The 25,179-nt window shown below is 42.9% G+C and overlaps 1 protein-coding gene and 2 long non-coding RNA genes across 6 annotated transcripts in view; 2 read left to right on the forward strand and 1 right to left on the reverse strand.

Annotated features, from left to right (window-relative positions):
• The window catches only part of SPOP (speckle type BTB/POZ protein), a 25,361-nt gene extending 1,074 nt beyond the window's left edge, over positions 1-24,287 (forward strand). For 2 of the 4 annotated variants that reach the window (XM_021378010.1, XM_021378008.1), the window contains exons 2-10: positions 11,907-12,049; positions 12,427-12,548; positions 14,108-14,259; positions 14,391-14,518; positions 17,947-18,124; positions 18,728-18,783; positions 19,230-19,352; positions 22,710-22,852; positions 23,476-24,287. In XM_021378010.1, coding sequence (XP_021233685.1) covers positions 11,972-12,049; positions 12,427-12,548; positions 14,108-14,259; positions 14,391-14,518; positions 17,947-18,124; positions 18,728-18,783; positions 19,230-19,352; positions 22,710-22,852; positions 23,476-23,620 — 1,125 coding nt within the window. In that variant the 5' untranslated portion in view covers positions 11,907-11,971 and the 3' untranslated portion in view covers positions 23,621-24,287. Of the gene's footprint in view, positions 1-11,707; positions 11,803-11,906; positions 12,050-12,426; positions 12,549-14,107; positions 14,260-14,390; positions 14,519-17,946; positions 18,125-18,727; positions 18,784-19,229; positions 19,353-22,709; positions 22,853-23,475 lie in introns of all 4 variants that reach the window. The other 2 variants (XM_021378009.1, XM_021378007.1) reach the window with 2 other exon arrangements.
• Positions 6,043-10,741, reverse strand: LOC110388585. Its single transcript, XR_002432921.1, has 3 exons — positions 10,654-10,741; positions 10,030-10,108; positions 6,043-6,224 (listed from the first exon to the last, which is right to left on the reverse strand). It is a non-coding gene; the product is annotated as an uncharacterized LOC110388585 (long non-coding RNA).
• LOC110388586 lies at positions 19,359-22,018 on the forward strand. Its single transcript, XR_002432922.1, has 2 exons — positions 19,359-20,119; positions 20,569-22,018. It is a non-coding gene; the product is annotated as an uncharacterized LOC110388586 (long non-coding RNA).

Below are 25,179 nucleotides of genomic sequence, written 5' to 3' on the forward strand. Positions count from 1 at the left end.
GGTACAGGGAGCAGCGTGAGGGAACGTGAGTGGGTGGAAGGGAGAACGAGGAGTGGAAAAGCTGAGGTAGGAACACATCGCCATAAAGGGCTGACAGGTCCCGGCCTGGTGTGGGGCACAGCTCCAAAGCGGAGAGCCCGTAGCGCGGCCCGTCGCCGTGCCTCGGGCCTCGTGGGGTTCAATGGTGCAGCATCATGGTGCGGCGTGCGAGGCACGGGGTGGCCCTCGGCCGCTGGGTGTGTGCTCGGCGGGGTCCGCTGTGCCCCTCCTGCGTGTGGTGAGTGGGCTGCGGTGGTGGCGGCGTGGCAAGCGCCGCGTCGATGAGTGATAGACGGCGATAGAAACATAAAATGGGAATGCCGTGGCATTCCCAATTGCGAAACCCAATTTGATGAGTTCTCTCGGGGGGGTTAGGTGGGGGGGGAGGGGGTTACTCGTCGTTTTTTTTTTTTTTTCTGTCTCTCACTGTTATTCGATAGGTATGCTTATGGGAAAGAATCTTCTTGTGGTTTTTTTGTTGTTGTTGTTGTTGTTTTACTTTATAGTCTTAAATGTCCGTGCCTGGAGTTGCTTGATGTGAAACTTGATAAAAGCGTGAAGAATTTCACTGCTGTTGGTGCTTTACAGAGCAAAACTTATTCAAAAAAACCCTAAAATGTCAGTAAAACTAAATGAGTAAAATGCTAGTGAAACCAAATGAGTGAAACGCATACCAGGAGTGCTTCTTTTTCAGTGACATTTTCTAACCTCTGGTTAGATTTCGTTACATCACTTGTTCCACTGTAACCTGAATAAAAATCACTTTTTTGTTGATGGTACTTTGTCACGGATGGGAATCGATATCAGGGCAAGCAGGAGCACATCACGAGCTGTCATCCTGTCACTGTATCAGTAGAGGACATTCATACAGAACAACTGTACCTGCCTTGAGATCATAAAAACTATTGCTAATTGTGATATCCTGACTTAAAGTTGTGGATACTTATTGTAGGTGTTTCTTCCCCAAAACCTCCAGGATTTGCAAATAGCTACAGATCATGAACAGCACGAAAATGGAATGGTTGTGTTTTGCCACGTGGTCTCAATGAGCGGTGCCACCACTGTTCCCAAGTCACAGGGGAGCGTTTAAAAAGGATTACTTCTTGTGAAACTGATCTTTAACATGGAGGTGGCATCGGTACTGGCCCTGCTATGGGGTTGTATTAGACTTGGGGAACGTTAAGAACGATTCCATTCACCAGAATTTCCTCTGTTGGTTTCCCCTGAGCCAGTCTGACTGGTGGGGTGCGGGTGGTGGGGTTAACTTCTGAACGCAGCCCACAGTGTTCACAGTGGTGTTAGCACCACTGTGCAGCCAGTTTGTTGCCATGTGTGATTTTTCCAGACACCCAGCCACTTTAACAATAAGGGGGACTTCCCAGCTTTGTTCCTGGCACACCCTTCAGTTCAGTGTTGTGCTCTGTGGCCTGCTGTTCTGCTGACCTGTAAACTTGGAACTCCCTGCTTTTCTTCCTGCTTATTATTTCTGCAAAATTCAGCACGAAGCTGGCAAAGATGTGTACTTGTATCATTAGGAGCTGTTGCCGTGTTATCAGTTGCGTTCCTAGGTTCGGGTTTGAAAATATCTGCTGTAATTTTGTAAAATCCCTTCTCTCCTCCTCGTTCTGGCTTAATTTTCTGCACAATTGGAGTATTATGTAAGACCTTGCTGTATTGCTCCTATCTCTTGCTGCTGATATTTCTCTGCTCAGCACAGAGAGGAAATACAACCAAAAAAAAAAATTTGTTTTAAGACTTTATGGAGAGAATTTTGAAGGTATTAATTCTTGATTCTCAGTTGATAAGCTGCTCCCACATTCTGTCTTGTACAGAATACTCAGGGACTTAAATAAAGTATCTGTCCCAAGTTCTGGAAACACACGCCAGTACAGGAAACTAGCACGAGATTAAAATACTCATACTTTAATATGCTTCCCTTGAGGAGGCAAAGAAGCTGTTGTTTTTTATAAGCTATATCTGTAGGTACATTAAGTACTTTTTTCTTGGTTTCTGTTCTCAGGTGTCCTTTCACTGAACTCTCTAGCTGTGTTTTGGGAGGAAGGAGTTGAGTGATTCTGGAATTCTCTTCCTCTTTGCTGATATGCATACCTGAGTATTCAAGAAAATATGCGGCGTTCATCAGATGTCATTTGCTTCTTTCTTTTCCCTCTGCATTTTTAGGACAAAAAAAGATGCAGAACCACTGGCATTGTAGCAAACGCCCCCAAAAGACTTGGGAGTTCATTTTTATTCTGCAAGTCAATTCTTGGGCTGCAGGCAGGAGCGGCACCGTTGTGTTCCATGAGACACAGTTGGTCTTATAACTCTTAGAGTAATATTTAAATTGTCAAATGGAGATGAGTGGCTGGGCCTTTCGGAGCCTGTGTTGTGGTGACGTTGTGTGGCTGTGGACTTGGAAAATGGCTTTTGCTGGAAATGTGGCTTGTGTGTCGTGCATTTGAAATTGGGCCTGATGTGATGCTTGGGCTGTGAATCATACAAACTAGTTTCAGTGCTTCTAAGAAGTGGAGCCAGTGTCTGATAACAAATCCTTTTCCAGCAAAATATCTCCTTGTTTATGCCTCTAAGTGTCTCGTATACAGAGTGTTCAAATATTCACTTGAAAATACGCTAGTTTTAGCCGTTTTTAATTCTGAGGAATCTCAAAGTTTGGTAACAGCGTTTCTAAAAACATACAGGAAGGTTTGGAACCCAGCACACTTAAATTTATTGCGTATTGAGAAACATTTTTGTGTTGTTGGACGTGTAAATTTATGTAGGGCGTGTAGCTGGATGCTGGTACACTTAAATTGCTGACTGATAGTTGAAGCTCCTGTGAATCACTGCTCTTTCTTTGGAGCTAACGTGGCACCCTTTCAGTCAGCAAAGTTACAGCTGGAACGCTTTCATCTGTGACAGCAAACAGCAATACAGCATCGGTCTGAAAAGCCTGATGGAAACTGGCTTCTGAGGTCAGGCACCACTTCAAGCATTAAACTTTTAACTGTCAGCACGCTGGGATGGTGCTTATAAATTCATGAAAAGATGTCTTGCACTTAAAGAGTGATGTATAATTGTTCAGGTTTTTTTTTTTTTTCCTCCTTTCCATCGGAGCTAATTGTCGTATTTACTCAATAAACAAGTGTCTCCCAAGTGTGTGTTAACAGGTGAGCATCTCTGCTGAGGCTGTGGCAACTACTGATATTTAAGCAAAATAACCTGGGAAGAGGAGATGGTCCGTGGAGGAAGTTATGGATCTTAGAGCCAAACAAGAAGTAGAATTTTGCTTGTGGCACTCGATCAGGTGCAGGATTAATTAATGTGGTTTGTGCGTGTGGTTTTAGTTACTGTTCTGCACTCATTCTTTTCTCCTTGCTAGGGAACGTTCTTCAGCAAATCGTAAATCTGATCATAATTGTATGTGGCAGGTTGTTTTTTTTTTTTCCAGCAGCAGTGGTTTACTTCAGTGAGGGCCTTCACGAGGTTACTGAGTTTGTTTCTTCAGCTTAGGTTTTCCAACTAGCGAGGCCTCACTTAAATCTTTCAACTCATTTTTATTTTCCATCTAAAACAGAGGATTTGCCTTTGCCTGAAAGAAAGCTCAGATGGCAGCCAAGATTGTAGAGAGATGCTTCTAGTGCTGAGACTGGAGAGCAGGTGGAGACAAACACCCTCAGTCGTCTGGGGCTGCTGTAGAGCAATGCAGAGAAGCTGCCTGGCTGCCTCCCAAGTGTTGCTGCATAAAGAGGCTAGAACAGACGCTGCCTGCATTGATGTAAAAGTTTTCAGTTAACTTGGCTGTAATCACGCCTGCGGATGAACTGTTTTGTCTGTTAAGGAATGTTGCCATATATATATATATAGTTTAAACCCTCCAAAGAATCTATTCTCTTAGGATGGAAGCATCACACAGAATGTTCCTTGTGTGCACAGGAGGCAGCTGCTGGGGGCTGCCTGTCCTAAGCGACATTTCAGCACGAACCCAGTTGCATTGGAGCCTTCGTTACCTCGCTTGCATTTTTGTAGAAGTGTCTGACCTCAACAAGTTGTGATTAAAAACCACGCACGTCACTTTGATGAATTTCCTAGAAGTGCTTGTGGCCAGTAAATGAAATTCGGAGAACAATGTTTCATGACTGCATTTGAGATGCAAGCTGTTTTCTTAAGGTTTCCTGTTGGCTTCTGGTTTTGTTGGTGCTGCTGCTTCTAGAGAGGAGTGCTGTGTTTGTATGGGCATCTGAGTCCAGAAGTGTTGAAAATTGCTGTTGTGTTGAATTCTGCCTTACAGCCCTCTGCTTTTCAGCAAGTGGGATTACAGGGAAATGCCCCGACTTTAAATGTCCCATGTGTTTATTCAGATGAATCCTGAAATGTTCTGCAGCATCATGGTCTGAGCTGGGAGCCCACCTTGCCAAACCTGAGGGAGATAGAAGTCCTGATGCTGCTTGGTAGTAACGAATTTTAACTTCTGTTATTTGCATTCGTATCTTGGCTAGCAGGTAACTGTTATTTCTCTTTTAGACAACATTACCCAGGAGCTTACTGAGTTTTGCTGTTGATGGGGAAAATAGTAGGAAGGCATCTTGAAGTGTTATTTACATTGGTGGAAGGGGAACCAGGAAGGAATGACAAGCAGCAGTAACTGTAGTTTCTCTGAGCCCGGGTTTTAAGCAGCTTATGGAGGTGGCTTGTTGCTGCAAAAAGGAAAATAAATTTATGTATCTTCTGGGAATTTATTTTTATGCACTTTTATATTTCCCCTTTGTTTTCTTTAAAGATTCCATAAATAGCTTATGCCAACATCAGCTTAGAATGTATGACTAAAGCAAAAAGTTGGTTCCAAGATACTTCCTTTGGGAGTTTGCACTTAAAACACAAATGACAACATCAATGCTGAATGCAGTGGCAGGAATGCACCTCGCTGCCCTGCTCCCCAGTGCCACTAATATAAAGAGAAATACAGCACCGCCTGTGGCCCTTCTTCCCTCTTCATTAGAAATACACTAAATATAGCATCTCAGAGCTACCGACGTTTTTCTTTGTCTTACTAATTAGATAATCTTGGTTTTGAATGGTAAGGATATTCAAATAGGGGTGTAGGCGAATGCCGTGATTGGGTTATTTCCAGTGTGTGATTTACAGGAAGATGGGATTGTTTTGATGTTAATGGGAGTTAGATTATTAAAGCGGTGCTGGCAACACCAGCATGCTTTATTGAAGTAGGTGTGATGAGTTCTCTAGAAAACAGTGCTGATTCATGAGGAAAATGAAACTGTTTCAGAGCTGGAAGTTGGTTGGGATTTGGTTCTCATTTCCTTCCTCTATTTTTGCCTTTTCGTGTTGATGTTTCACAGAAGAGATTAAGCTAAGTGAAAAAAGAAAGCAAAGGACTCTCCCTGCCCATGCAGATACATGTGTTGGAGAAGCCTTACCCGACAGGACAGGCAAACAGGAGTGTTTGCAGCAGTATTTATTACCTGTTAGGAATATGTTCTGGAATGAGCTTTCTTCAGAAATGAAGCGAGCTGCTGGCTTTCGTTTTGGGCATCTCCAAAAAAGTGAGATCTCATGCTGATTTCTAAGGGTGGTTTCATAGGAGTGCTGTTTGGCACTCGCTTGATCTTTGGGTTTAGCAGTGAAAGGAATTCTTCCAACCACTTGGAAGTCATGCTGCAATTACAAGCAGGTGAAAGCATCCAGTAACTCAATGCCTTAGTTATTGCCACGTGTTGTAATCTCTAAATTTATTACTTGAGAGCTCAATTTCCAGAATAATAGCGGCAGAAACAGCGTTTCAGCTCAGGTTGATTTTGATAAGCTCTTAGGAATATATTAATGCAAGATGGCAACTGGAAATCGTTACGTGAAGACTGCCAGGTGTTTGTATTGCTGGAAAGCTGGTCTAAACAAAAGGTTTTGGAGGGGATTATGGTCTTGGTGGCTTGCTGGAGATCAGGTCTGCAGTCCCATTGGAGTGCTTCAGTGCCGCTTGGTACCATGTCTCAATAACACAGCAGATAGAAAAATTCAGTCCTACTTAATTTTCTGGTTTTGCTGTTCTCTGATGGGCATCGTACCACTGAGGCATTTTCTTTCAGTTCTTTTTGACTCCTCGGGACTCTGCTGGGGTTTTTGCGGTGTGAGGTATTTCCAGCAGCGTGCCGCTCCTCCAGGAGCAGAGCAACCTACAGAGGAAGAGAAAACCACGCTGCTGCCAGCTGCCGTGCGGCTTCCAGGCCATCTACACAGAGAGATTGGCGAGATGCTGCATGGAACAGGCTGCCCAGAGGGGTTGTGGATGCCCATCCCTGGAGGTGTTTAAGGCCAGGTCGGATTGCCCTGGGCAAGCTGACCTAGTACTTGCTCCAGCAGCTGGCAGCCCTGCCTGTGGCGGGGGGGTTGGAACTTGATGACCCTTGGGGTCCCTTCCAACCCAAGGCATTCTATGATTCCAGGCATCTCAGGGAGTTTGCTGGAAGGAGCAGTCCTCCTTGGCAATTTGTTGCTTCATCTTTTAATGTAGAAGATGATTTTAATGGTGTGAAAATGCAGATGTTGTACTCTTAAAGAGAAAATAAAAGTGGCGACTGAGCTCCTTGACAAGTGAGAACAATTTACAAGCAGAACCTGCGGCTGCAAAATAATTTTTGCACGTGAAGGAGAATCTAAACGAAAAGTGTTCACGGGGCAGGAACAAAATCCTCCTTTTTAAAATGGAGAAGGCAGAAGTGTGCTCGAGCCAGGTGCTGGGGAAGCCTGAAGGTGGTGGTTGAACAATGTTTGTCCTGGTGAGAGGAAGAACGGGTTGGCAGAAGGGAAAAGGGTAGAGGTGAAAAGCATCGTAAGGGGAGGATAGTTGCTTTTAAGATTTGGTTACTTCTCCGTGTGGATGCGATTCTGATATACTTTGGGTAATTTATAGTCGGGGTGAGGTGTGATTCAAGGGGGTACAGCTTTCTACATCTGTTCAAACACTATTCAAAGCAATCTTAGAAGAATGGCAAAGCTACAGCTTAATTGAATGACTGCAGGGCAGGAACTTTCAGTGGAGGATTTGTTGCAAAAGGAGGTGGTTACTTGGAGGACTCTTGGCTGCTTTCTACCCCTGACTTCATCAGTCTTCCTTGGTTTAGTTTTGGTGGTTTGGTATTTATCTGATGCTTGGAGAGGAGGGGAAGAGGTGATAGATGGTCTCCAGCTAAATAATGTTGGTATTTCTTTCTTTCCTTACAAAATCTATGTAGAACTTGTTATTCTCCTTCCAGTGCCAACGTTTGGCTGGCAGTGCTCCCTGTTTCGTTTCCTCTTTCCTTTCCCATCCTCTAATAGTTTCATACAAATGATGACTTTTATAGATGAACCAACTTTCTTCCTTTCTTCTTCTGTTTTGTAACGGAAGAATTGGTTTAAGGGAAGGGAAAAAAAATGAAACATTTCAAGAATGGACAAAATCCCTTCTTTTTGAAGTCTTTTGAAGTGGAATTTTGGTAACAGAGTTCTGCTGTATTATAACTATTGTATTAATTGTGTAGCAAATAGGATTTTTTTTTCTAGATAACTGACTTGCAATGAATTATCTGGATTAGCCTGGATGAGGGTGAGTGTGTTTGCATCAGTCAAAGTCCTCTTCTCATGCAATGTCCAGAGGGCCCTGTTGTGACCGCAGGAATTTGGCCTTCTCTAATTTACCCAACAACTTTGATGTAATAATAGTGAAATGGAAGGTTGTATTTTTAGCAACAGAAGGTGCCCATCCAAGCTCCTGAATGCTTCTAACGATATAATGGAGGCAGCTTGGGAAGAGAATTGGGACTGATGAATGGTGGCTTGAAGTAAAGAGAAAAGCACAGACTTTCAGTTCTTGGGAGAGCTCTCCTGTGCCGTGTTTCCAGCACACCAGGTTATCTATGTGTTCTGCATCCCAAATGAGACGTTATGGGCTTTCCAGCCTGCTAAGCATATTCCACCGAACACCAGTTCTCTCCTACCCATCTCTACGGTGGTGATTTTTTCCCCTTTTGTTCTCATCTAACTGTATTTGAAACCAAGCTCCATGTGTCATTTTGAGTTCACAGCGCTTTACGGGGCGCGGGGTCAGCGCTACGAGTTGTTGGCTGGCTGGGAGCAGTTTCCTGCAGCACTGCAAGGGCTGCCGTTGCCTGGGCCTGGCTTCAGCCTGGCCTTGGAACTTGGGAAATTTCCTGCTGCACGTGGGCCGTGATGGCTGCGATCAGTGCTGCTTGGCAGCCAGCAATGCAGGCTTTGCTGAGCCCATCATTGCTTTCCTTCTCCAAGCAGGAAAAGAGTGGTACCATGTCCTCCTCAGTTTTCAGATTTTAATGTATATGCTGCCTCATCCGCTGCTTAGATGGCGTTGCATAGCGCTTTGCTCCTTCTGCTGACCTTTTTTCCTTCTTTATGGCAGCAGATTGAGTCCTCCCATTGTCCTTTCCAAGACTGAAGAATGCGGGAAGATGATGGGCTTTTCCCGTGCTTCCATTTCTCATCCCGCTTGTTTCATTGCTCCGATTATCTTTGTCTCCCTCCTTTTCTCTGTATGTCCTGCTGCTCTTGGGCAGTCTTGGGTCTGTTCTTGGATAATCGTTGATAATGTTGCTTGTCCGTGAAGCAAACAGCCATCTTTGAAACTCTTAATTGAAGGATGCTTATTTTCCAGACGCTATCACTGAATAATGCTCTCAAGAAACGAGTGTTCTTGAAATATTCTATTACAAGCTACTGGTTCCTTAAAAGGTAATTAATTTATCTTGAGAAGAAATGAATGTGCTCTTTGGCAAAATTGAGTCATTTTGTGACCTGGTCTAGAATTATTGGTTGAGCTGATAATCCCCAGCTCTGTTGGGTCAGATCTCTGCTGCTGTTTTGACTGCTGGTTCCTACAGTGGATGGAGTTCTGAGCCGAGATGTCTCGGTGTGGCTGCTAAGCCAGGAGGTAATTAGTAGGGCAGGGTGGCAAGGGGACGTTTCCTGTGCTTCAGAGGGGTCTGATGCAGCTCTGATTCTTAGGGGAAACTTCTTCATCTGGAAGTGGTTGCGAATGAGGTGGAAGTTTACTCTTTCTTCTTTCAAAAATAACAATAACGTAATGTTTGTATGCCAAAAACAAGTGCTGCTTGTGATGTTATCCAAGAAAGTAAGAGACTTGCAGGCTGTAGGTGGGCTATTGGGGATCCATGGGATAATACTTCTGTTTTTTGTTTCCTGACTTGGTATTTATCCCCGTGTCGTCAAGTCTGTCCTGCCTTTCCATAAGGAATTATGATACCTGTACTATTCACACAATGTCTTCTTAAAACCTCTGCCTGCACCACTTTCTCATTGGCTCCTGGTTCAGAGGTGCCAGTGCTGTTACTAAAGGCGTGAACTGGTCTGGTATTAAGTGTTCATGAGCAAATAAACACCGGGGCTGCCTGCTGATTTCGGAAACTTCATGCATGGAGTGCATTAAGTCAGCTGTCGTTCCTTTTTAAAATGTGTTTAATATTGGTCCATGCCAGAGGAGCTAGTCAGTATTTGAGGGTGGAGCAGCACACAGACGTTCCTAAGGCTGTGTTCCAGTGAGCTCTTGTGTTGGCTTGGTAAGCAAGGCAAGTGGCAAATCTTTCCTTGCCATTTTTACAAACAATAACAAGAAAAAAAAAGGATGTTGTATTTAGTTTATTATGGTTTGAGCAAGGGATGTATTCTAGTTTAACTTCTATTTTTTTTTTTTCACTCGGCTGTATTAAATTGCCTCACAAAAGGTCTGCGGAAAGCTTTGACACACTGTGCTGATCGTATTTTCCAAATAATAGAAAAATCTCTAAAATCTAGGACCTGTGTCTCCTTTGGGCCTTTCTGAAAGGGTAACAAATGACGTGCTGGCATGCGGCAATTCTATTAGCACGCTGTCACAACTTTTATTACCACCTGCCTGTCCAAGCCATCTGGGAGGAAAGGACATAAGAGATACAAGTGACAGTTACTCACAGGAAATTAAATAGTCCTGTGTGTCTTAAGCTCATGCATTTGTCCAGCCTTCAGAGCACAGCTTTCTGAAACTTCTTTCCTGCAGTAAGGTGAAGGTAATAGTTAGGTACATCTTAAAACCCAGTTGAAATGCAGAAAATATCTGTAGAACTTTTGGTTTTCCTTCAGAAAGCTTCAGAATCTCTTTACTTCCCCAGTTGTCTGATTGATGGCTGTGGTCTCACAGAGTTTGCTCTTTGGAGACAGTAGAATACCAGGGATGTGTGCCCGTGGACACTGTGGGGGTGCAGGGTTATGTCTGCATCCAGGAAAGTTCTCAGCTTCTCAGTGCAATTCTCAAGGCAATCAATGTGCCATCACAGCATAGGAACAAACATCTCCTCATTAATCCCCAATTTTTGTGCCAGAAGGGAGGTGTTACCGCTACATTTACTGTGTCTTTGAGAAAGCTGAAAGACTCCAGCAGGTCTGTGTAATCACCTTCAGTGTTAAACTTGTTACTTAATTGATTGAGTGCACTGGGAAGCCAAAGTTTTCCTGCAGAAAACTGCCTGATGTTGCTAGGTCTCCGATGTGGAAGCAGACCAGAAAGTAAACCCAAAAAATTGAAGGATGGTTCCTCACCTGAGCTGCTGTGGCTCTTGCCATTGCTCTGACTCCAGTGCAGGTGAGCAGCATTGTGGCATCACTGTGGAACCCTGGTGTGGTCAAGCAGTCCTGGCTGGTGACTCTTGGCTGGGAGCATTGGGACATCCTGCAGTGATCAGCTGTGCCTAAATCCCTGCAAGGGTTGGAGCGCTGGGGTTTGATTCCAAGCACTGTTTTGGGCAGCTGTGTCAGGAACTAACTGTATTTCTTAAAAAAAAAAAAAAGAAAGAAAAAAAAAATCACATATCCAATTATTGAGTTGTCTTTATTCATCGGGTTTTTCTTCTCATCGAGCCTTTCTTTTAGGCTTAGCATCTCGTTGCTCTGTGTGCAGACAGGTTGCAGTCAGTGAGGTTAGGACACTTCATCCTTTCCCTGGATGCTTGTTCTACTCTGGTGGCTGAGGTTTGTGCCTGGATGACTGGGAAACCTGTGCAGTGTAACAGATGGGTCCAGTAATGTAAATGGATGTGAACAGAACAAAAAAACCCAGCCTGGGTGGAGTTTAGCAATGCTTTTGGGAACCTGGAGGGGAAGGAAGAATCTTGGGTCTCTCCTGCCGGTCAGCTACAACCAGCAGAGAGGCAGCTTTCCCCAGTCACGAGGAGAACAAAAATTTAAAAAAATTAAAATATTGAAATTAAACCTTAAGAAAAAGGGGGGAAAAAAAAGCCACCAAAACAAACCACTCATTTTATATTATAAATACAGATGAGATTATACCTGTGTGCCAGTACTGTCGCATATGTTGTGCGGGTGAATATAACTCGAAACCCAAGTAAATGGCTGTAAACTGAAGTGCAGACTGATGGGAGCCTTTCTTATGAGAGGTGTGGTCTCTGCTTGTGTGAGTCTCTTGATGTGGAAGTGTGGAGTAAGTGTGGAGTTCAAGTGGTAGCCTCAGGGTAAGCAGTAAATCCCAAGTCAAGTGGGTAGTCTCCTGCGTTTGGGCTCCTTGAAGGCTGGATTTATTCTGATGAAGAGCTGTCATATTGAAAGAATAAGTGGTGCTGGTGCATTACCTCCTCAGAAAACACATGGCAACACTTCCAAATGTTTCAGTGGAACAGTGTTGGGGGAGAGAGGAAAAAACACAGGAAGCGTGATTGCCTTGACTTGCATGCGGTGAGTTTTAGCAGTGCTCCTGACGTTTTTTCTTTGTTCTTGGTTTTGGTTTCATTTTTTTTGTTCGCTTTTTCCCTTTTTTTTCTCTTCTTGGGAACGTACAGTGTGAAGATCTAGGGTAACTTTCTTCTGCTGAGCTGTGGAATTCTGTTTAATCTTCAAACTGGCGATGTCAAGGGTGCCGAGTCCTCCTCCTCCGGCAGAAATGTCGAGTGGACCTGTAGCAGAAAGCTGGTGCTACACTCAGGTGAGTCTGCGCTGTGCTGAGGTATTGTCAAGGCAGCACAATTAGAACCTGAAGTTAGAGGTGGGTTCAAAGCAAATGGAGGGTCTGGGTTTTCAGAGAACGTGGGATTGGGTAACAGTGGGCATTCACCATGGCAATGACAAACTGCTGTTCTGTGACACCCGTGCTGGGGTGTGGAGGTTTCAGGAGGAGTTGTGGCGGTCCAGCTTCTGCTGCCAGCTGTTTCCAGACTCTCCTCTTGTGTCTGGAGGTTACTTGTCACACAAGTGATTCTGTAAAACTTCCAGGATTTCAGTTTTGGTCTTCTGAGACCTTTGTCTTCTATGACCGGTGTGAAAGAGAATGGCCCTGAACCACCTCTTGTTCTCTGTTTTAAGATTAAAGTGGTGAAGTTTTCCTACATGTGGACCATAAACAACTTCAGCTTCTGCCGAGAGGAGATGGGTGAGGTGATCAAAAGCTCAACCTTTTCATCTGGAGCCAATGATAAACTCAAATGGTAAGGAATACAGAAGTGAGGTTCACTGTGTTTGTACAACTGTGTGGAACAACTTGGGGGTCTGTAACAGAGAAATACATGGAAAAAAACCCACAAGCTTGTACTGCACACAAATTCTGGCTTCCTTAGATGCACAGCATACAGAGAGCGAGTACTGTTGCTTCAGCACAGTGTTTGGACACAGAACAAAAGTGAGGATCGGCCCATTAGAAATGTTCCTCATGTAATGGAAAACATCAGGAGTCGGAGATGCTGCAGCTAGAAGGGAGACTGCATCCTGCCTTGATGCAGAGGCATGACATGGAAAATTAATAATCTGCTTTAAATTATTTTCTGTCTTAAATGACTGATGTTAGTCTTAGCAAGCTCTTGGAAGCCAGTGAGAGTCTACAGCCAGGGTATTTGAGCTCTGTTTCAGCCTCCCAGTTTCAGCCCCTAATATGCCATGTTGTTAAAAAGATAATTCATGACTGCATGCAAAAATTCTCTTTCCTGCAGTTTCAGGCTATTTCTACTATTACTTTCTCTTCTTGGCCGCTTTTTAGATATTCAGAGACTTGCATAGATCCTTCTATTATCTCTTTATTCTCTATCTCCATTTGCCCAAGAGTTTCTTCTTTTTTAAAGCCAACGTTTTTCCCCTTTTCAAGTCCTTCAAAACCTTTCCTGTTTTCCCCCTGGAAGTGTTTTAGCATTTTTATTTAAACTTCCTTAGTCTAGATTGCAGCAAGCTATCCACTCCATTATTTAATTTAGGGCTGTGTGTGTGCGAGATATGATTTGTGTTCCCTTCCTTTGGGTGGCAGACCTGTGCTTTCCTCAGACTGCTTTTTGTTATTAAATTACTTGCTTTTATAACCTTTGCAAGTCAGATCTCATTCTCATGCCTTGGTCTTCCTGATTTTTTTGTCACTGTGTGTTTGAGCTGCTGGTGCTTTGGCCTGGTTTTCTTTATTTTTTTGCTGCTTGATATGTTCTGTATCAAGTTTCAGGTCATAGAACTGCTTATGAGTTAGCCCTTTTTCCTCCCTTTTCCTGCACGTAACTACCTCTTCTTAACCAAGGAGTAGTTTTCTCTTTTTTCCCTGGCGTTATGTTTTTGAGAAGCTTTCAGCCTTCTAGAAATCATGTGTTTCCCTTGAGTTCCTTTTGTCTAATTTTAACTGTCATTTCTTGGAAATGTTGCACTTCTTTGAATCTTTTGCCTCTTTTCTGCTGTTTCTTCTGTGGAAGTTGGCATGCACGATGCTTTTTGGTGTGTAAAATTGCACGTGCGTGTATACCTCCTCTCTTCCCGAGCTGTGTGGTTTTTTAAATGATTTACCTGTATTATTACTTTGGTATTAATGTCTGTCTTGAAGGTGTAGCACGAGGCTGACTGTGAAGCACAGTTCCACTCTGGTTAGCTGCCTGTTATTTCCTTGTGGTTCAGTGGTTGGTAATCAGAACTTGTTTGCTGTACATCTTATCATGAAAATTCCACAGTGCCCTTTCTTTGAAAGCTGTGAATGACCTGCCAAAAGCTGTGCCTGCTCTCATTCAGCTGTCTGCTTCTACAGGTGTTTACGTGTGAACCCTAAAGGCTTGGATGAAGAGAGTAAAGATTATCTATCGCTCTATCTGTTGCTGGTGAGCTGTCCAAAAAGTGAAGTTCGAGCAAAGTTCAAATTCTCCATCCTGAATGCTAAAGGAGAAGAAACAAAAGCAATGGGTGTGTACCAAAAAAAAACACAAACAAACAAAAAAAACCCTTTCTGTCTGCAGGGGTCAGTTGTTTGTCTTTTGCTGTTTGATCAAGCAAGTCATTCAGCTGTTGTTTGAAGCACCGTGTCTTTCTTTCAGAGAGCCAGCGAGCGTATCGATTTGTGCAAGGCAAGGACTGGGGGTTCAAAAAATTTATTAGAAGAGACTTTCTTCTAGATGAAGCCAATGGACTCCTTCCTGATGACAAACTCACTCTATTCTGTGAGGTGAGTCTTCCTCTGCTGCTGAAAGAATAGCAGTTCCATTAGCTTCGGGTAGATGTGACCTTAGTTTTCATCATTGCTTTTAAGGCACCAGTGGAGTCAGGAGAAATAGTGGCTGTTTATTTAACACTTAGATTTTATTTGTGTCTGCCTGTGTGTGCACCTTTGTCTGGGGTGGCTTTTTCTGTGTGTGGTTCATTGCGTATTACTTCCATTTGTTTTTTGCTACTTTGTCTTTTACCTGTGATGGTAGTAGAAATTAAGCACATTTGATTATTACTTCACTACTGTTTTAATAATACTAACCATCCTTAATTTAAAATTCACGTAGATTAATAATCAGTGCTAGCTGCGTAGTGGAAATTGTCATGCCTGTTACTTGCCTGCTGAGTAAAAAAGACAATTTTTCTTTATTTTCCTGGGTGTGCCTGTATATCTTACAGAAACAAAAAGCTAAGCTAAATGAACTCCACAGTAACCACAGTTATTGTTTGCTGTGTTTTTATTTTCTACAGCTTCTTACAAAACTCTTACTTCACTAATTTCAGATGAAGATGCAGACAGTTATTTCTAAAGCTAGGTATTGAAGTTCAGAAGCCTCAACGGGAAAATCAAAACTCTCTAATTTAGTATCTCCTGAGCTTCTGGTGTCTGTTTCTCCTGTCTTTTTAATTGCAAAATGCCTCCTGTAGCTGTGATTTGTGCCAGAATACAGGTAGAAAAGGTTGTCCCATCTTCAGATCTCCTGCAGTGTGTTTTGTGGGAGCAGAGTCTTTTCTTTTGCTGTGTTTTCTTCTAGATTGAAGGAAGTGCTTCAGTCCACATTGTTTGACAGCTGTTTGGTTGTGTTGTTTGGTTTTGCTTTGTTCTGCTTGTTCTGTAGCTTTGCCCTGGCCATCGTAAACATACACATACCTAATTTAGCAAACATCTCCTGATGGATTTGGATTGATTTTCATTCAGTCATTTCCTTAAACCATTGCTGTCACTGAGGGAGCTCCTCTTTAACACTTGTAGCCATGTGGGGGAAGAGGAGAGCAGTGTCTTGGGTGATGCCTCTGTAGATCTGGCAATTTTCCTTCCTTTCATGATAAATGAGCCAAAGACCTCAACACTGCGGTGTTAACTCAAGAGTTCATGCTGGAGAAGGGAAATCCACCAGTACCAAGTCCAGTCAGGCCACTCTTTACTGAATTACTCCCTTCAAATGCTTCAGCTCAGCATTTTGGTTTGTTCTGGATGAAGAGTAAACTCGCTATTTGCTTTACCTGACCTTGATATCTTCTATTTGTTTGTTCTGTCGGTTAATGTATATAAGAAGCCTTAAGTTTGTAATAGTGATATTAGAGGGGAAAGCTCTGCTGTCTGGAAGCAGTTTGGAGAGAGCTTCCAACAGCTTGTTTTTGTTGTGTTGTTTTTTTAAACTCCCTGAACTTGTAAGTCTCTTAGGATGTAAACTGGTGCACCATATGCTCTCCTAACACTTCTCTGCTGGCTGCAGGTGCCAAGTGGTGCTGCTACATCTGTACTTTCAACAAGCAGGTTTTGTTAGTGGTACTTGATGAGACACTTGTTATGTGGAGATATATTGGGGTTTTCTATAGACCAAAAGGTTGCTGAGCCACTCTGCTGCACTTTCTCTTTGCTTTACTGAACTTTAAAGGAAGAAGCCTTCTGCTCTCTGCTCAGGGCCAGCACTGAGCTCAGATAACGTGTTGCTGAAGATGCTGTTAAGACAGAGAGCAGTGATTGTTATCAGGCATTTCCAATCTGACCTCATTTGCTTGTCAGTTTGGAGATTCTTCCACCTCCATCTTGCAGATGGGGGTGATTTGCTTAAATCCCACCTGCATTACTTTTTACTGTTTAAATTATATTCCAGCATCATAGGTGAAAATACATTCTAATGAATCTCGAGAAAGAACAAGAGTTGCCCAAGTTACAGCAGTAGCCCTTCTCTGAGCATTTGGGAATTCCCTTGCCAAGTGGTTGAAAATAAGCAAAAATGTAACTAATTTGACGCCTGAAACTGGTCAGTGCTTCGGGTCTACAGGTCTGAACTCCTGTGAAAAACCATGTAGGAATTTTTTTGATGCTGGTAGCAGGCTTTCATATACAAAGACGATTTACTTGTTGATGTGAGGCAGTTTGCAGGTCTTTTTGGTGGGTCTGTGATCGGGGTTGGACTCCAAGGGATCTGCATCTTAGAAATTCTTTTTAATGAATGTGAATCAATTCTTTTGTCTTGGAGTCGATGTTACTAGAAGTTACAGGGCAAAAAGATGTTACAGCAGTCAAATTAATGATGAGAAATATTACCTTTCTCTCAATTGCTGTGGCTAATTATTGCTAGTGCCCTTTGGCAAGCAGCAGCTGGGTTTGTTCATTCTTGAGTGTCGTGTACTTTGTGCAAGATTCATGGGAATACCCAAGAGTGCCCGCCTTCAGAAACCCACTGGGGGTTTCCCCAAGAGTTGGGATATGTGCTGTCAGCAGTTTTTCCCCTAATAAGGTGCTTCTGTCATCTCTCTCCCTTCATAATTTACTTCTCCTTTTGCCGAACTGGGAAGCTTCCTTGGCTGCCCATTGTTCTCCTCTGGCCATTGTTATTAATAGCACTGAAATTTAACCTGAACCCGACAGCAAATCCAGCAAATGGTTTCCCATATGCTTCCCTGCCAATCAGCTCATTCCTTTATTCTTTGTTGTAGCAGGGTAGTATTCGTCATTCTGATCTCTTCTAATTTGAGTCTGCTACAGAAGGCGTGTGATTTATTGCACGTTTAACAATAATGGTTTGGTGCTGAATAGACTCTTAGCTGTTCCCTTTGCGTAGGTTATTTGTCAGCTGGTTTGGCTGCATATGGTCTCTGCCTAGCCGTGTCTGGTTTAGAGCAGGTGGTCAGGAATCTTATCAGCCTTCTCCAAAATTTCCTAATTACTTGACAGAAAGTTGCTTTTTTAAATTCAAGTTTTCTCTTTACTGCTTCTTTCTCAATGCAGTGGAAGCATTGAACTCAAGAAATTGAAATTACAGTGCTGAACCAGAACCAGGAAAGCATTTGGGGTGTTCAGAATGTCCTGCACTGGTCAGACACTGCTCTTGCACACACGTGTGGATGCAGTGGTTGCTTATCGAAGTGCTCTGTATATTTCATTTTCGTTTGTACTGCTGTCTGTATTGCATTATTGATTTGGGAGGGTTTCAGAGTGCTGATAGAAGGAAAAAAATAGGTCAGGAATGATGTCTGTAAAAGCAGAAAAAGAAGATTCTACTTCCCTGAGTAACCACGTAATAAAATTTTTGTGAACTTGCATGGAAGTGCCACTAATTTATGCACACAGTTTAAAAATTCCTGAAAGGAGATCGGTTTTGCAGCGTGCACTTTGAGTTCTTGGTTCATTCATTTCTCTTTTTTCTTACCTTCCAGGTGAGTGTGGTACAAGACTCTGTAAATATCTCTGGCCAGAACACTATGAACATGGTGAAGGTACCGGAGTGCCGCTTGGCAGATGAGTTGGGAGGACTCTGGGAGAACTCCCGCTTCACAGACTGCTGCCTGTGTGTTGCAGGCCAGGAGTTCCAGGCTCACAAAGCCATCCTAGCAGGTCAGTATTGAGTTGCATGGGGGACAATGACAACAGCAAGTGAAATACTGTAATACTGCGGCGTTTTTTGTATGACTACTTTAAAGGAGGCTTCTGCAGCTCTTGTCACTGCAGAGCTGTAGTAAAAGGCTGTTCTGTGAACTGCTGCAGGAAGACATAGCTACTCCATTTTTGATGGCCTGCTTTCTTTGCAAAAAAGAGGAGGGTAGGAGGCGTCCTTTGTGGCTGTAGTCTGCTATAATGTATCCCTAAAGCATTTGGAAAGAGAAGTTACCAGATTACCAGAGGAGTATTTTCAGTATTTTCTTACCAAGTCAATAAAGATATATCTTTCTGCCTGTGTACTCTTCAGCCTTGTTTGAAAGGCCTCATGACATCCTACATACCCATTCTCGGAGGGTGAAGCTACATTGGCCACATGACATGATATCACAGTGTGTATGCTTCACCAGCTGTGCTCAGCTTGCTCTGTCTGCTATGGGAATTTTTTTTTCTGCATTAAGTAGCAGGGCAGTTGTTGAGGTGTTGGCAGATGATCCTTATCTCCTCCTGAAGAGCAAAAGGTTTATCTCTAACGATGTTCTGTTTTCCCCGCTGCTGTAGCACGTTCTCCGGTTTTCAGCGCCATGTTTGAGCATGAGATGGAAGAGAGTAAAAAGGTAAGCTCCTTTAGGAAGGAGGACTTCAACATCTAGATGAGTAGCACTCCCTGATCAGCTCTTACCATCTCTGGTTAAATTTCTTAGCTGGTATTTGTGACTACTGTCACCTTCTTAACTCTCTTTCCATCAAATTAGATGGAGCTCTCTGCTTCAGCTGTCCTGAAGGGAGAAGGAAGGGATCAAGGAGACAATTGTTATCTTTGTTACTCTGGGGATTTTTTTTTGGGGGGGGGGAGGGGGCTAGGGAGAAGTAGATGATGTGCTATACTACTCACATTTTTTCTTATTCCATCCATTTCTTTCTTTTTTTTCTTTCTTTTTTTGTTTTTCAATTAAGACACGTTCTGAATAGTTTGTAGCAAATCTCTGAATACTAAAAGGGCTTGGGTAGAACCTTTAGAATCTTGTCACAATTTTAACAGGCTTCATTTTTTCCGATGCAGAATCGGGTTGAAATCAATGATGTGGAACCTGAAGTTTTTAAGGAAATGATGTGCTTTATTTACACGGGGAAGGCACCAAACCTTGACAAAATGGCTGATGACTTGCTGGCAGCTGCTGACAAGGTACGGTTGGGATTTATGGCTGCTCAGAGAACAAGCAATGACATGTGCCTTGCTTTACTTAGAACTCTTTGATTCCTGTAGTAATTCGAGGTGGACCTGGCAATTTTTAAAGAATTATTTTTTAACATGGTTATTACCAAATCTCAAAAGCAGTGTTGTGCCTTGGCAAACAGGGCCTGCTGCTTCTTCTGGTCTGGCTGGTAACAGCAGCTTCAAGAGGTGCTCTAAAGTGATGGGTAGCCAAGAGCAGGAAGGTCCTGTTGTTTATTTTCTTTTTGCAGTGGCAGTCCCTGCTGGCTGTGGAGACAAGGGGTGCACTGGAGGAAGCCCTGCTGCCTAACTTGTAGTGGTTTTGCAGGCTCCTTGCCAGGGAGGTGCTGGGGATGCTCTGACCAAAGGCTGCTGGTAGTCCCCGTGTCGCAGGTGCAGCGCTGCAGCCTTGCCAGCCAGCCAGGCTCTGCCTCCTTCCCTTTGCAGCACCAAGGATGGAAGAGAGCGCTCTGCTGGCCAGTGAGCCGTGTTAAGCAGTGAAAATTTTGTAATATATAACCAGAATTTCATTTCCTTTTTCTTTTTCTTTTTTTTTTTTTTTTTTTTCTCTTAAAAGTGAACTTAGTGCTGGTGAAAGATGCCAGTTTGACAGCACTGGAGACTAAGTCCTGAATTTATCCATCGAACAGGTTCAGCACGGGTAGCAGCAGTGCAAGATTCTCCACACTGCCCTGCCACTGTGCCTCAACTCTGACCTGGAGGGACCACCTCTGGGGGTGAGAGCGTAGTTCAGACTCCGTGCTTCTTCAGTCCTTGGATTCTCTAGTGGGTTCTATAGACAGGGTGGTGGATTTTAAGATGTGGATGCATGTAACCTTGTTCCACGCCAACCACCACGCAGCCATTACATTCCATGTCGCTATGGACCTGGGCTCAATCACAAATGTTGATTTAAAGGTGAAGTGCTCGGTGTGCTGTTATTAGGCCACTGCAACTGGAATTAAAATAGGAAATAATGCAGATTCTTGGCTTGATTATAATAATTGCCACGTATTTTATTCAATATTTAAAGAGTATTGATTGAGAGATCACATACCATCTTCAACTGAGACAAGTGTAAGCAAGAAGCAGTACATTAAGGCAGAGTAGGCTTTAACTTTGAATTGCTTGACTTTTAATGTAGATTTTCTTTCTTTTAAACTCATTGTGTGTCTTTTAAAAGCAGAAATAAAAACATCTTTCAAGAAAGCACATAAGACATCTAATATTTACTCAAGAGACTGAAACAGCTTCTTCTGAGTTCCTCCTACCTCTTGGGGAAAATAAGTAATTAGACCAAAACCAAAACAAAACACGTCTTCTGAACCCAGGAGATACTATTTCAGCCTCTGGAGTAGGAATGCTATTAGGTAGGGCTCTTTTTTCTTCCTTTTTTTTTTTTTTCTTTAGCGTAATTAAGAAAGGTGGGGAGGGGGAAATCTTGATACCTGAGAGACCAGAATGGCTGCTTTTGCCCAAATATGTAATTAGAAGCTGAGATATTCGTAGTGAAAATGGAAATAAAAACTGTACACGCATGGAAGAGAACACTCCATTTACAAAGGGAATAGTTTAAGCTTTGTTTACTGCATTTTAAGCTACTGCCAGGCAGGAACATAATGGTTTGCCCCTTCCTTGAAATTGTTTTAGTTATTGATACAGCTGAAGGAAGTAAATTTGATTTGCCTTCTCAGATGTTCCAATGGGAGAAAACTGTCCTGGTTATGAGTGCCATGCCTCAATTGACGTAATTGTTATTGCTGAGTCTTAAGTGAAAGACGTTTTTATAATTTAAAATATTCATTTAAATTTAATCGTGACAGAATGAAGATCTCAATAAGAGTATAAAATTAATTTATAGTAATAGTGCTGATCATGTGGCAGGCACTCCAGTCATCGTGCAGAGTTGCTGGTTACCATCTCTCTGTTCAGGCTGGCAGACCAGTCCTTAAAAATCTGGTTTAGTGTCAGAGTGTGACAGCACACAGTGAAGAACTTGCATTTGTACACCAGGCCATCTTGAAGTTGTCCAAGAAAGACTTACAAACAATGTGAAGGGTACAAACAATAGGAAACACATTTCTCTCTCAAATAACAAAAACGATTAATGATCTGAAATGTATTTTTTTTTCCAGAAGTGTCACTCAATTTGAAGTCATCGTGTGAAAGGGACTTATTGTGTTTAATCTTTAGGACATCTTTGGGATTTGGGGCTACTATGTTACTACTTACATAATAGCTGCATTAAATCAACTACTCTCCAAATCCTTGTGAAATGTCGTCATGGGATTGAGGCAATTTGGAAATACTGTGTTTTGTCCAAAGAGCAACGAGCTCTGTAATCAGATCGCACATACCAAGGTTTTCAGAAGTAGCTCAGTCTTTTAGTGCCCAGCTATAATATTTTAAAAGACTGAGGTTGGAAGTTTGGCTTTTGTTTCTTGACGAGTGGCTTATAGCTTTCTGACTATAGATCTTTCTGAAGCCTGCCCAAGACTGCTGCATTGCTTTTGAAAACTTGGGTGTCTGCTTGTTTCAATACTGACTACAGTGCTGCAGAAAACAGTGTGTGAAATCAATTGATGCGACCCAAACCTGTGGATCTGGAGGAAAAGAAAAAAAAAAAAAAAAGCTGAGATAAATGCACAGTTGAATGGTGCAAGTGCTTCAGTTGAGAATGTGAAGTTAGAGTAAGGCTTTTGCTATGGCTTTACAGATTAGCTGTGATGTTTTGTTTCCAGATGGATAGCCGTAAGAAGTCGGGGCGTTTGTTTAGCATTTTACTATTGAACTAGTAGCATGTAATTGAGCAAGGTTGGTCATAAATTGCAGAACATTAATGGCAAAGGAACTGAGTGAAAGCTGCCTAAACATCACTGGGACACCTATGGAGCATTCACTGTTAGGTCCCCACTGCATCTGGAGAATAGCTGTCGTGCAGTAATAAAGTGAGATGAGATTTGGTTTTAGCATTCTGTACTTTGTAGTAATTGAGGTAGAATTTCAGATCACCTTTAATGCTTACTCATTTCAAAGCATGAACACGGCACCTGTCAATCAGTAACACAAGAAGCGTGGGAAGAGAGTTATGGTGGGTATGCTTCCTCCCCATTGCTTTCCTCAGGGTGGGCATGTATTGACTCTCCGTTTTTTGCTGAGCACTGCTTCTTTGAGTACAGTTCAGATCCGCATAACAAAGTGAAGAAGCCTGTGTAGCATCGTAGAGTAGTTCGTTATTGAAGAGTAAAGGAGCACAAGCAGAACTCGAGGCTGAGTGGATGGTTTTTTTGTTGTTATTGTAACTGTACTTTGGCTTGTATTTTGCAGTACGCTCTGGAACGTCTGAAGGTGATGTGTGAGGATGCGCTGTGCAGTAACCTGTCCGTGGAAAATGCAGCTGAGATCCTCATTCTGGCTGACCTCCATAGTGCCGATCAACTGAAAACTCAAGCAGTGGACTTCATTAATTAGTAAGTTTACTCTTGTCTTGGGACGTGACAACTCAGGAACAGTCATGTGCAGAGGAGGCTCTCCTCATTTTCAGTTTTAGTTTTTTGGTTTTTTACAGCTCTCCCGTTGTGATCCTTCTTTTATCTGACATTCTAGAAGTGCGATTGCCCTGAGGGCTGATTAGTCTTGTCCTGCTGGAGCTGTTCAGCGTACAGTAGAGCTCCCTCTGTGAGGTATTCTGGATTTCTTCCTAAGATCATTAGAATTCTTAGGTAGAATATCCCTGATATTTAGGGACTATTTGCACTTACTACCACAACAGACCTTGTGGTAGATAGAAACTGACAGCCATCTGCTTTGATGTCCAGAAACATTTTAATTCTGTGTTAGTTAAAACGATTTCTCTCGGGACTTTCTGTATTGATTGAAAATGTTGTATGCTGAGGGGTCAGAGTAGATGAGCATTGTGTTCCTGCTGTCCTCCACTTTGGGTCACGTCGTTGTGCAAGCTGAAGGACTGTCCAGCATACGGTCTTAAAACAGTACACTAAGAATGTCAGGTTTCTTAAGCACGTGGAAAACATCTGACTGTTACCCTTGTTGTCCCCGGTCAGTAACTTCATATTTGTTTTCTTCTTCCTAGTCATGCTTCTGATGTCATGGAGACATCGGGCTGGAAGTCGATGGTAGTATCACATCCTCACTTGGTGGCTGAGGCGTATCGCTCGTTGGCCTCTGCACAGTGTCCCTTTCTGGGACCTCCACGTAAGCGACTGAAGCAATCCTAAAGCCCCGTCTCTCGCAACGCCACGTGTTTTTCTGGAAGCAGCATCAGCTGTTGCTGCTCAAACCTTGACCACCAGGTAGACAGCGAAATCTGTGGAGCTTATACTCTGTTGTTGGGGGGAAGAGACTGCTTCGTGACACCCAGACTTTTTAAAACAGCACCAAGTAACTTGGGGAGAGGGGGGAGGGTGGGCCTGGGGCTCTGGGGCTGTTCAACCTAATGAATCCCTGTCGCTGCATCGTCTGTGTGTTCCCTTCGACTTGGCTGAGTCAATTGAGTACAGGGTTCGGTTTAGGTGCCGATCCGTGTCAGAATAAACCCAGCAGTGGTACTGGGGAAAACAACATCTCTGCGTCTGGCAGCACAGAACAAACCGTCAGATGCCTGGAGCAAGAGGACATTTTAGTTTTGGAGAGAACGTTGCGAGGTTAAAAAGAATTTCCAGTGAGGTTCTGGAAAGGAAGTACCTGATGGGAGCTCCAGTAGTATTTATATCAAAAAAGAGAATTTAAGTCCTTCCAGCTGAGCTAAAAACTGGACGTTTGTGTAACTCCTTATTGCCATCCAGCAACAAGAAGATCAGTTTCTCTGTTAGTAGCACTTGTATGTTAATTGCAAAAAAAAAAAAAAAAAAGAAAAAAAAAGAAAAAAAACCACCTTTTATAAAATGACAGGTTGAAGTGAAAGGGGACTGAGAGACTGTGTATTCTGGAGGATGTGAATAGACTGAAGGCAGCCTTTGGCAAGTCTGTATTGGTTTTGAAAGGACTAGAATATCCTAGATTTGGAGCGTGCTGTCTGCTAAGAACAACGGTTACTGTTTTTAGATATTGTGGAAAATGTTTTTTGGCATTTTTCCCTGCTTTATTTCCCTCCTCCCTCTTTTTTAAGAAAAAGGAGAAATTTTATTGTTCATGAACGCTGCGTCAGAAGTCCCTGTCCTGAGTTGCTAAATGATTCTTAACAACTGTTTGTACCTGACTTGCCGACTGTATAGGAGCCAGTCCTATTCCTTTCTATTAGTCACTCTTCTTACAAGGAAGAAGTTTCAAAATAGCTGTTAACTTTTTTTTTTTTTGGAAAATATAAATAATTACTATTTTGTACTGCGTCGTTATCTGTTGTCTTTTTGCTTCCGTCTGAAGACTTCTCAGCTTAAAACCAGGTCCCAGAAGGTTCACTTGCATTCTTCTGCCGTGTCCTGATAGTGCCATGCTGTTCCTGGGTCTCAAGGGGGTCTCAGTAAGGAAGACTGCACGCAAATTTGCAATCCAAAACTGTTCTATTTCTCATGGTGAGTGTTACCACAATACTAGACAACATTGGTTTTAATGGTAGCTGTGTGAAGCTGACTCGTAGTCCAACATTTTACCTGGTCTTAAACGTGGGAAGGGGGAACAGTGTGGTAAGCCATCTGTTTTATAACATCAGGGAGCAGTGCAGGATGTCTTGGTAGGAAAGACACCATCCATTTATGTCATCATTAGCCCCAAGTATCCAGGGAGGTTAGATTGAAATACGCAGTGTCACGGCAGTGGCAAATTGATCTGCCCTTAAGAT

Source organism: Numida meleagris, chromosome 26 (assembly GCF_002078875.1).
Source record: "Numida meleagris isolate 19003 breed g44 Domestic line chromosome 26, NumMel1.0, whole genome shotgun sequence".
In the NCBI taxonomy this organism is placed as follows: Eukaryota; Metazoa; Chordata; class Aves; order Galliformes; family Numididae; genus Numida; species Numida meleagris.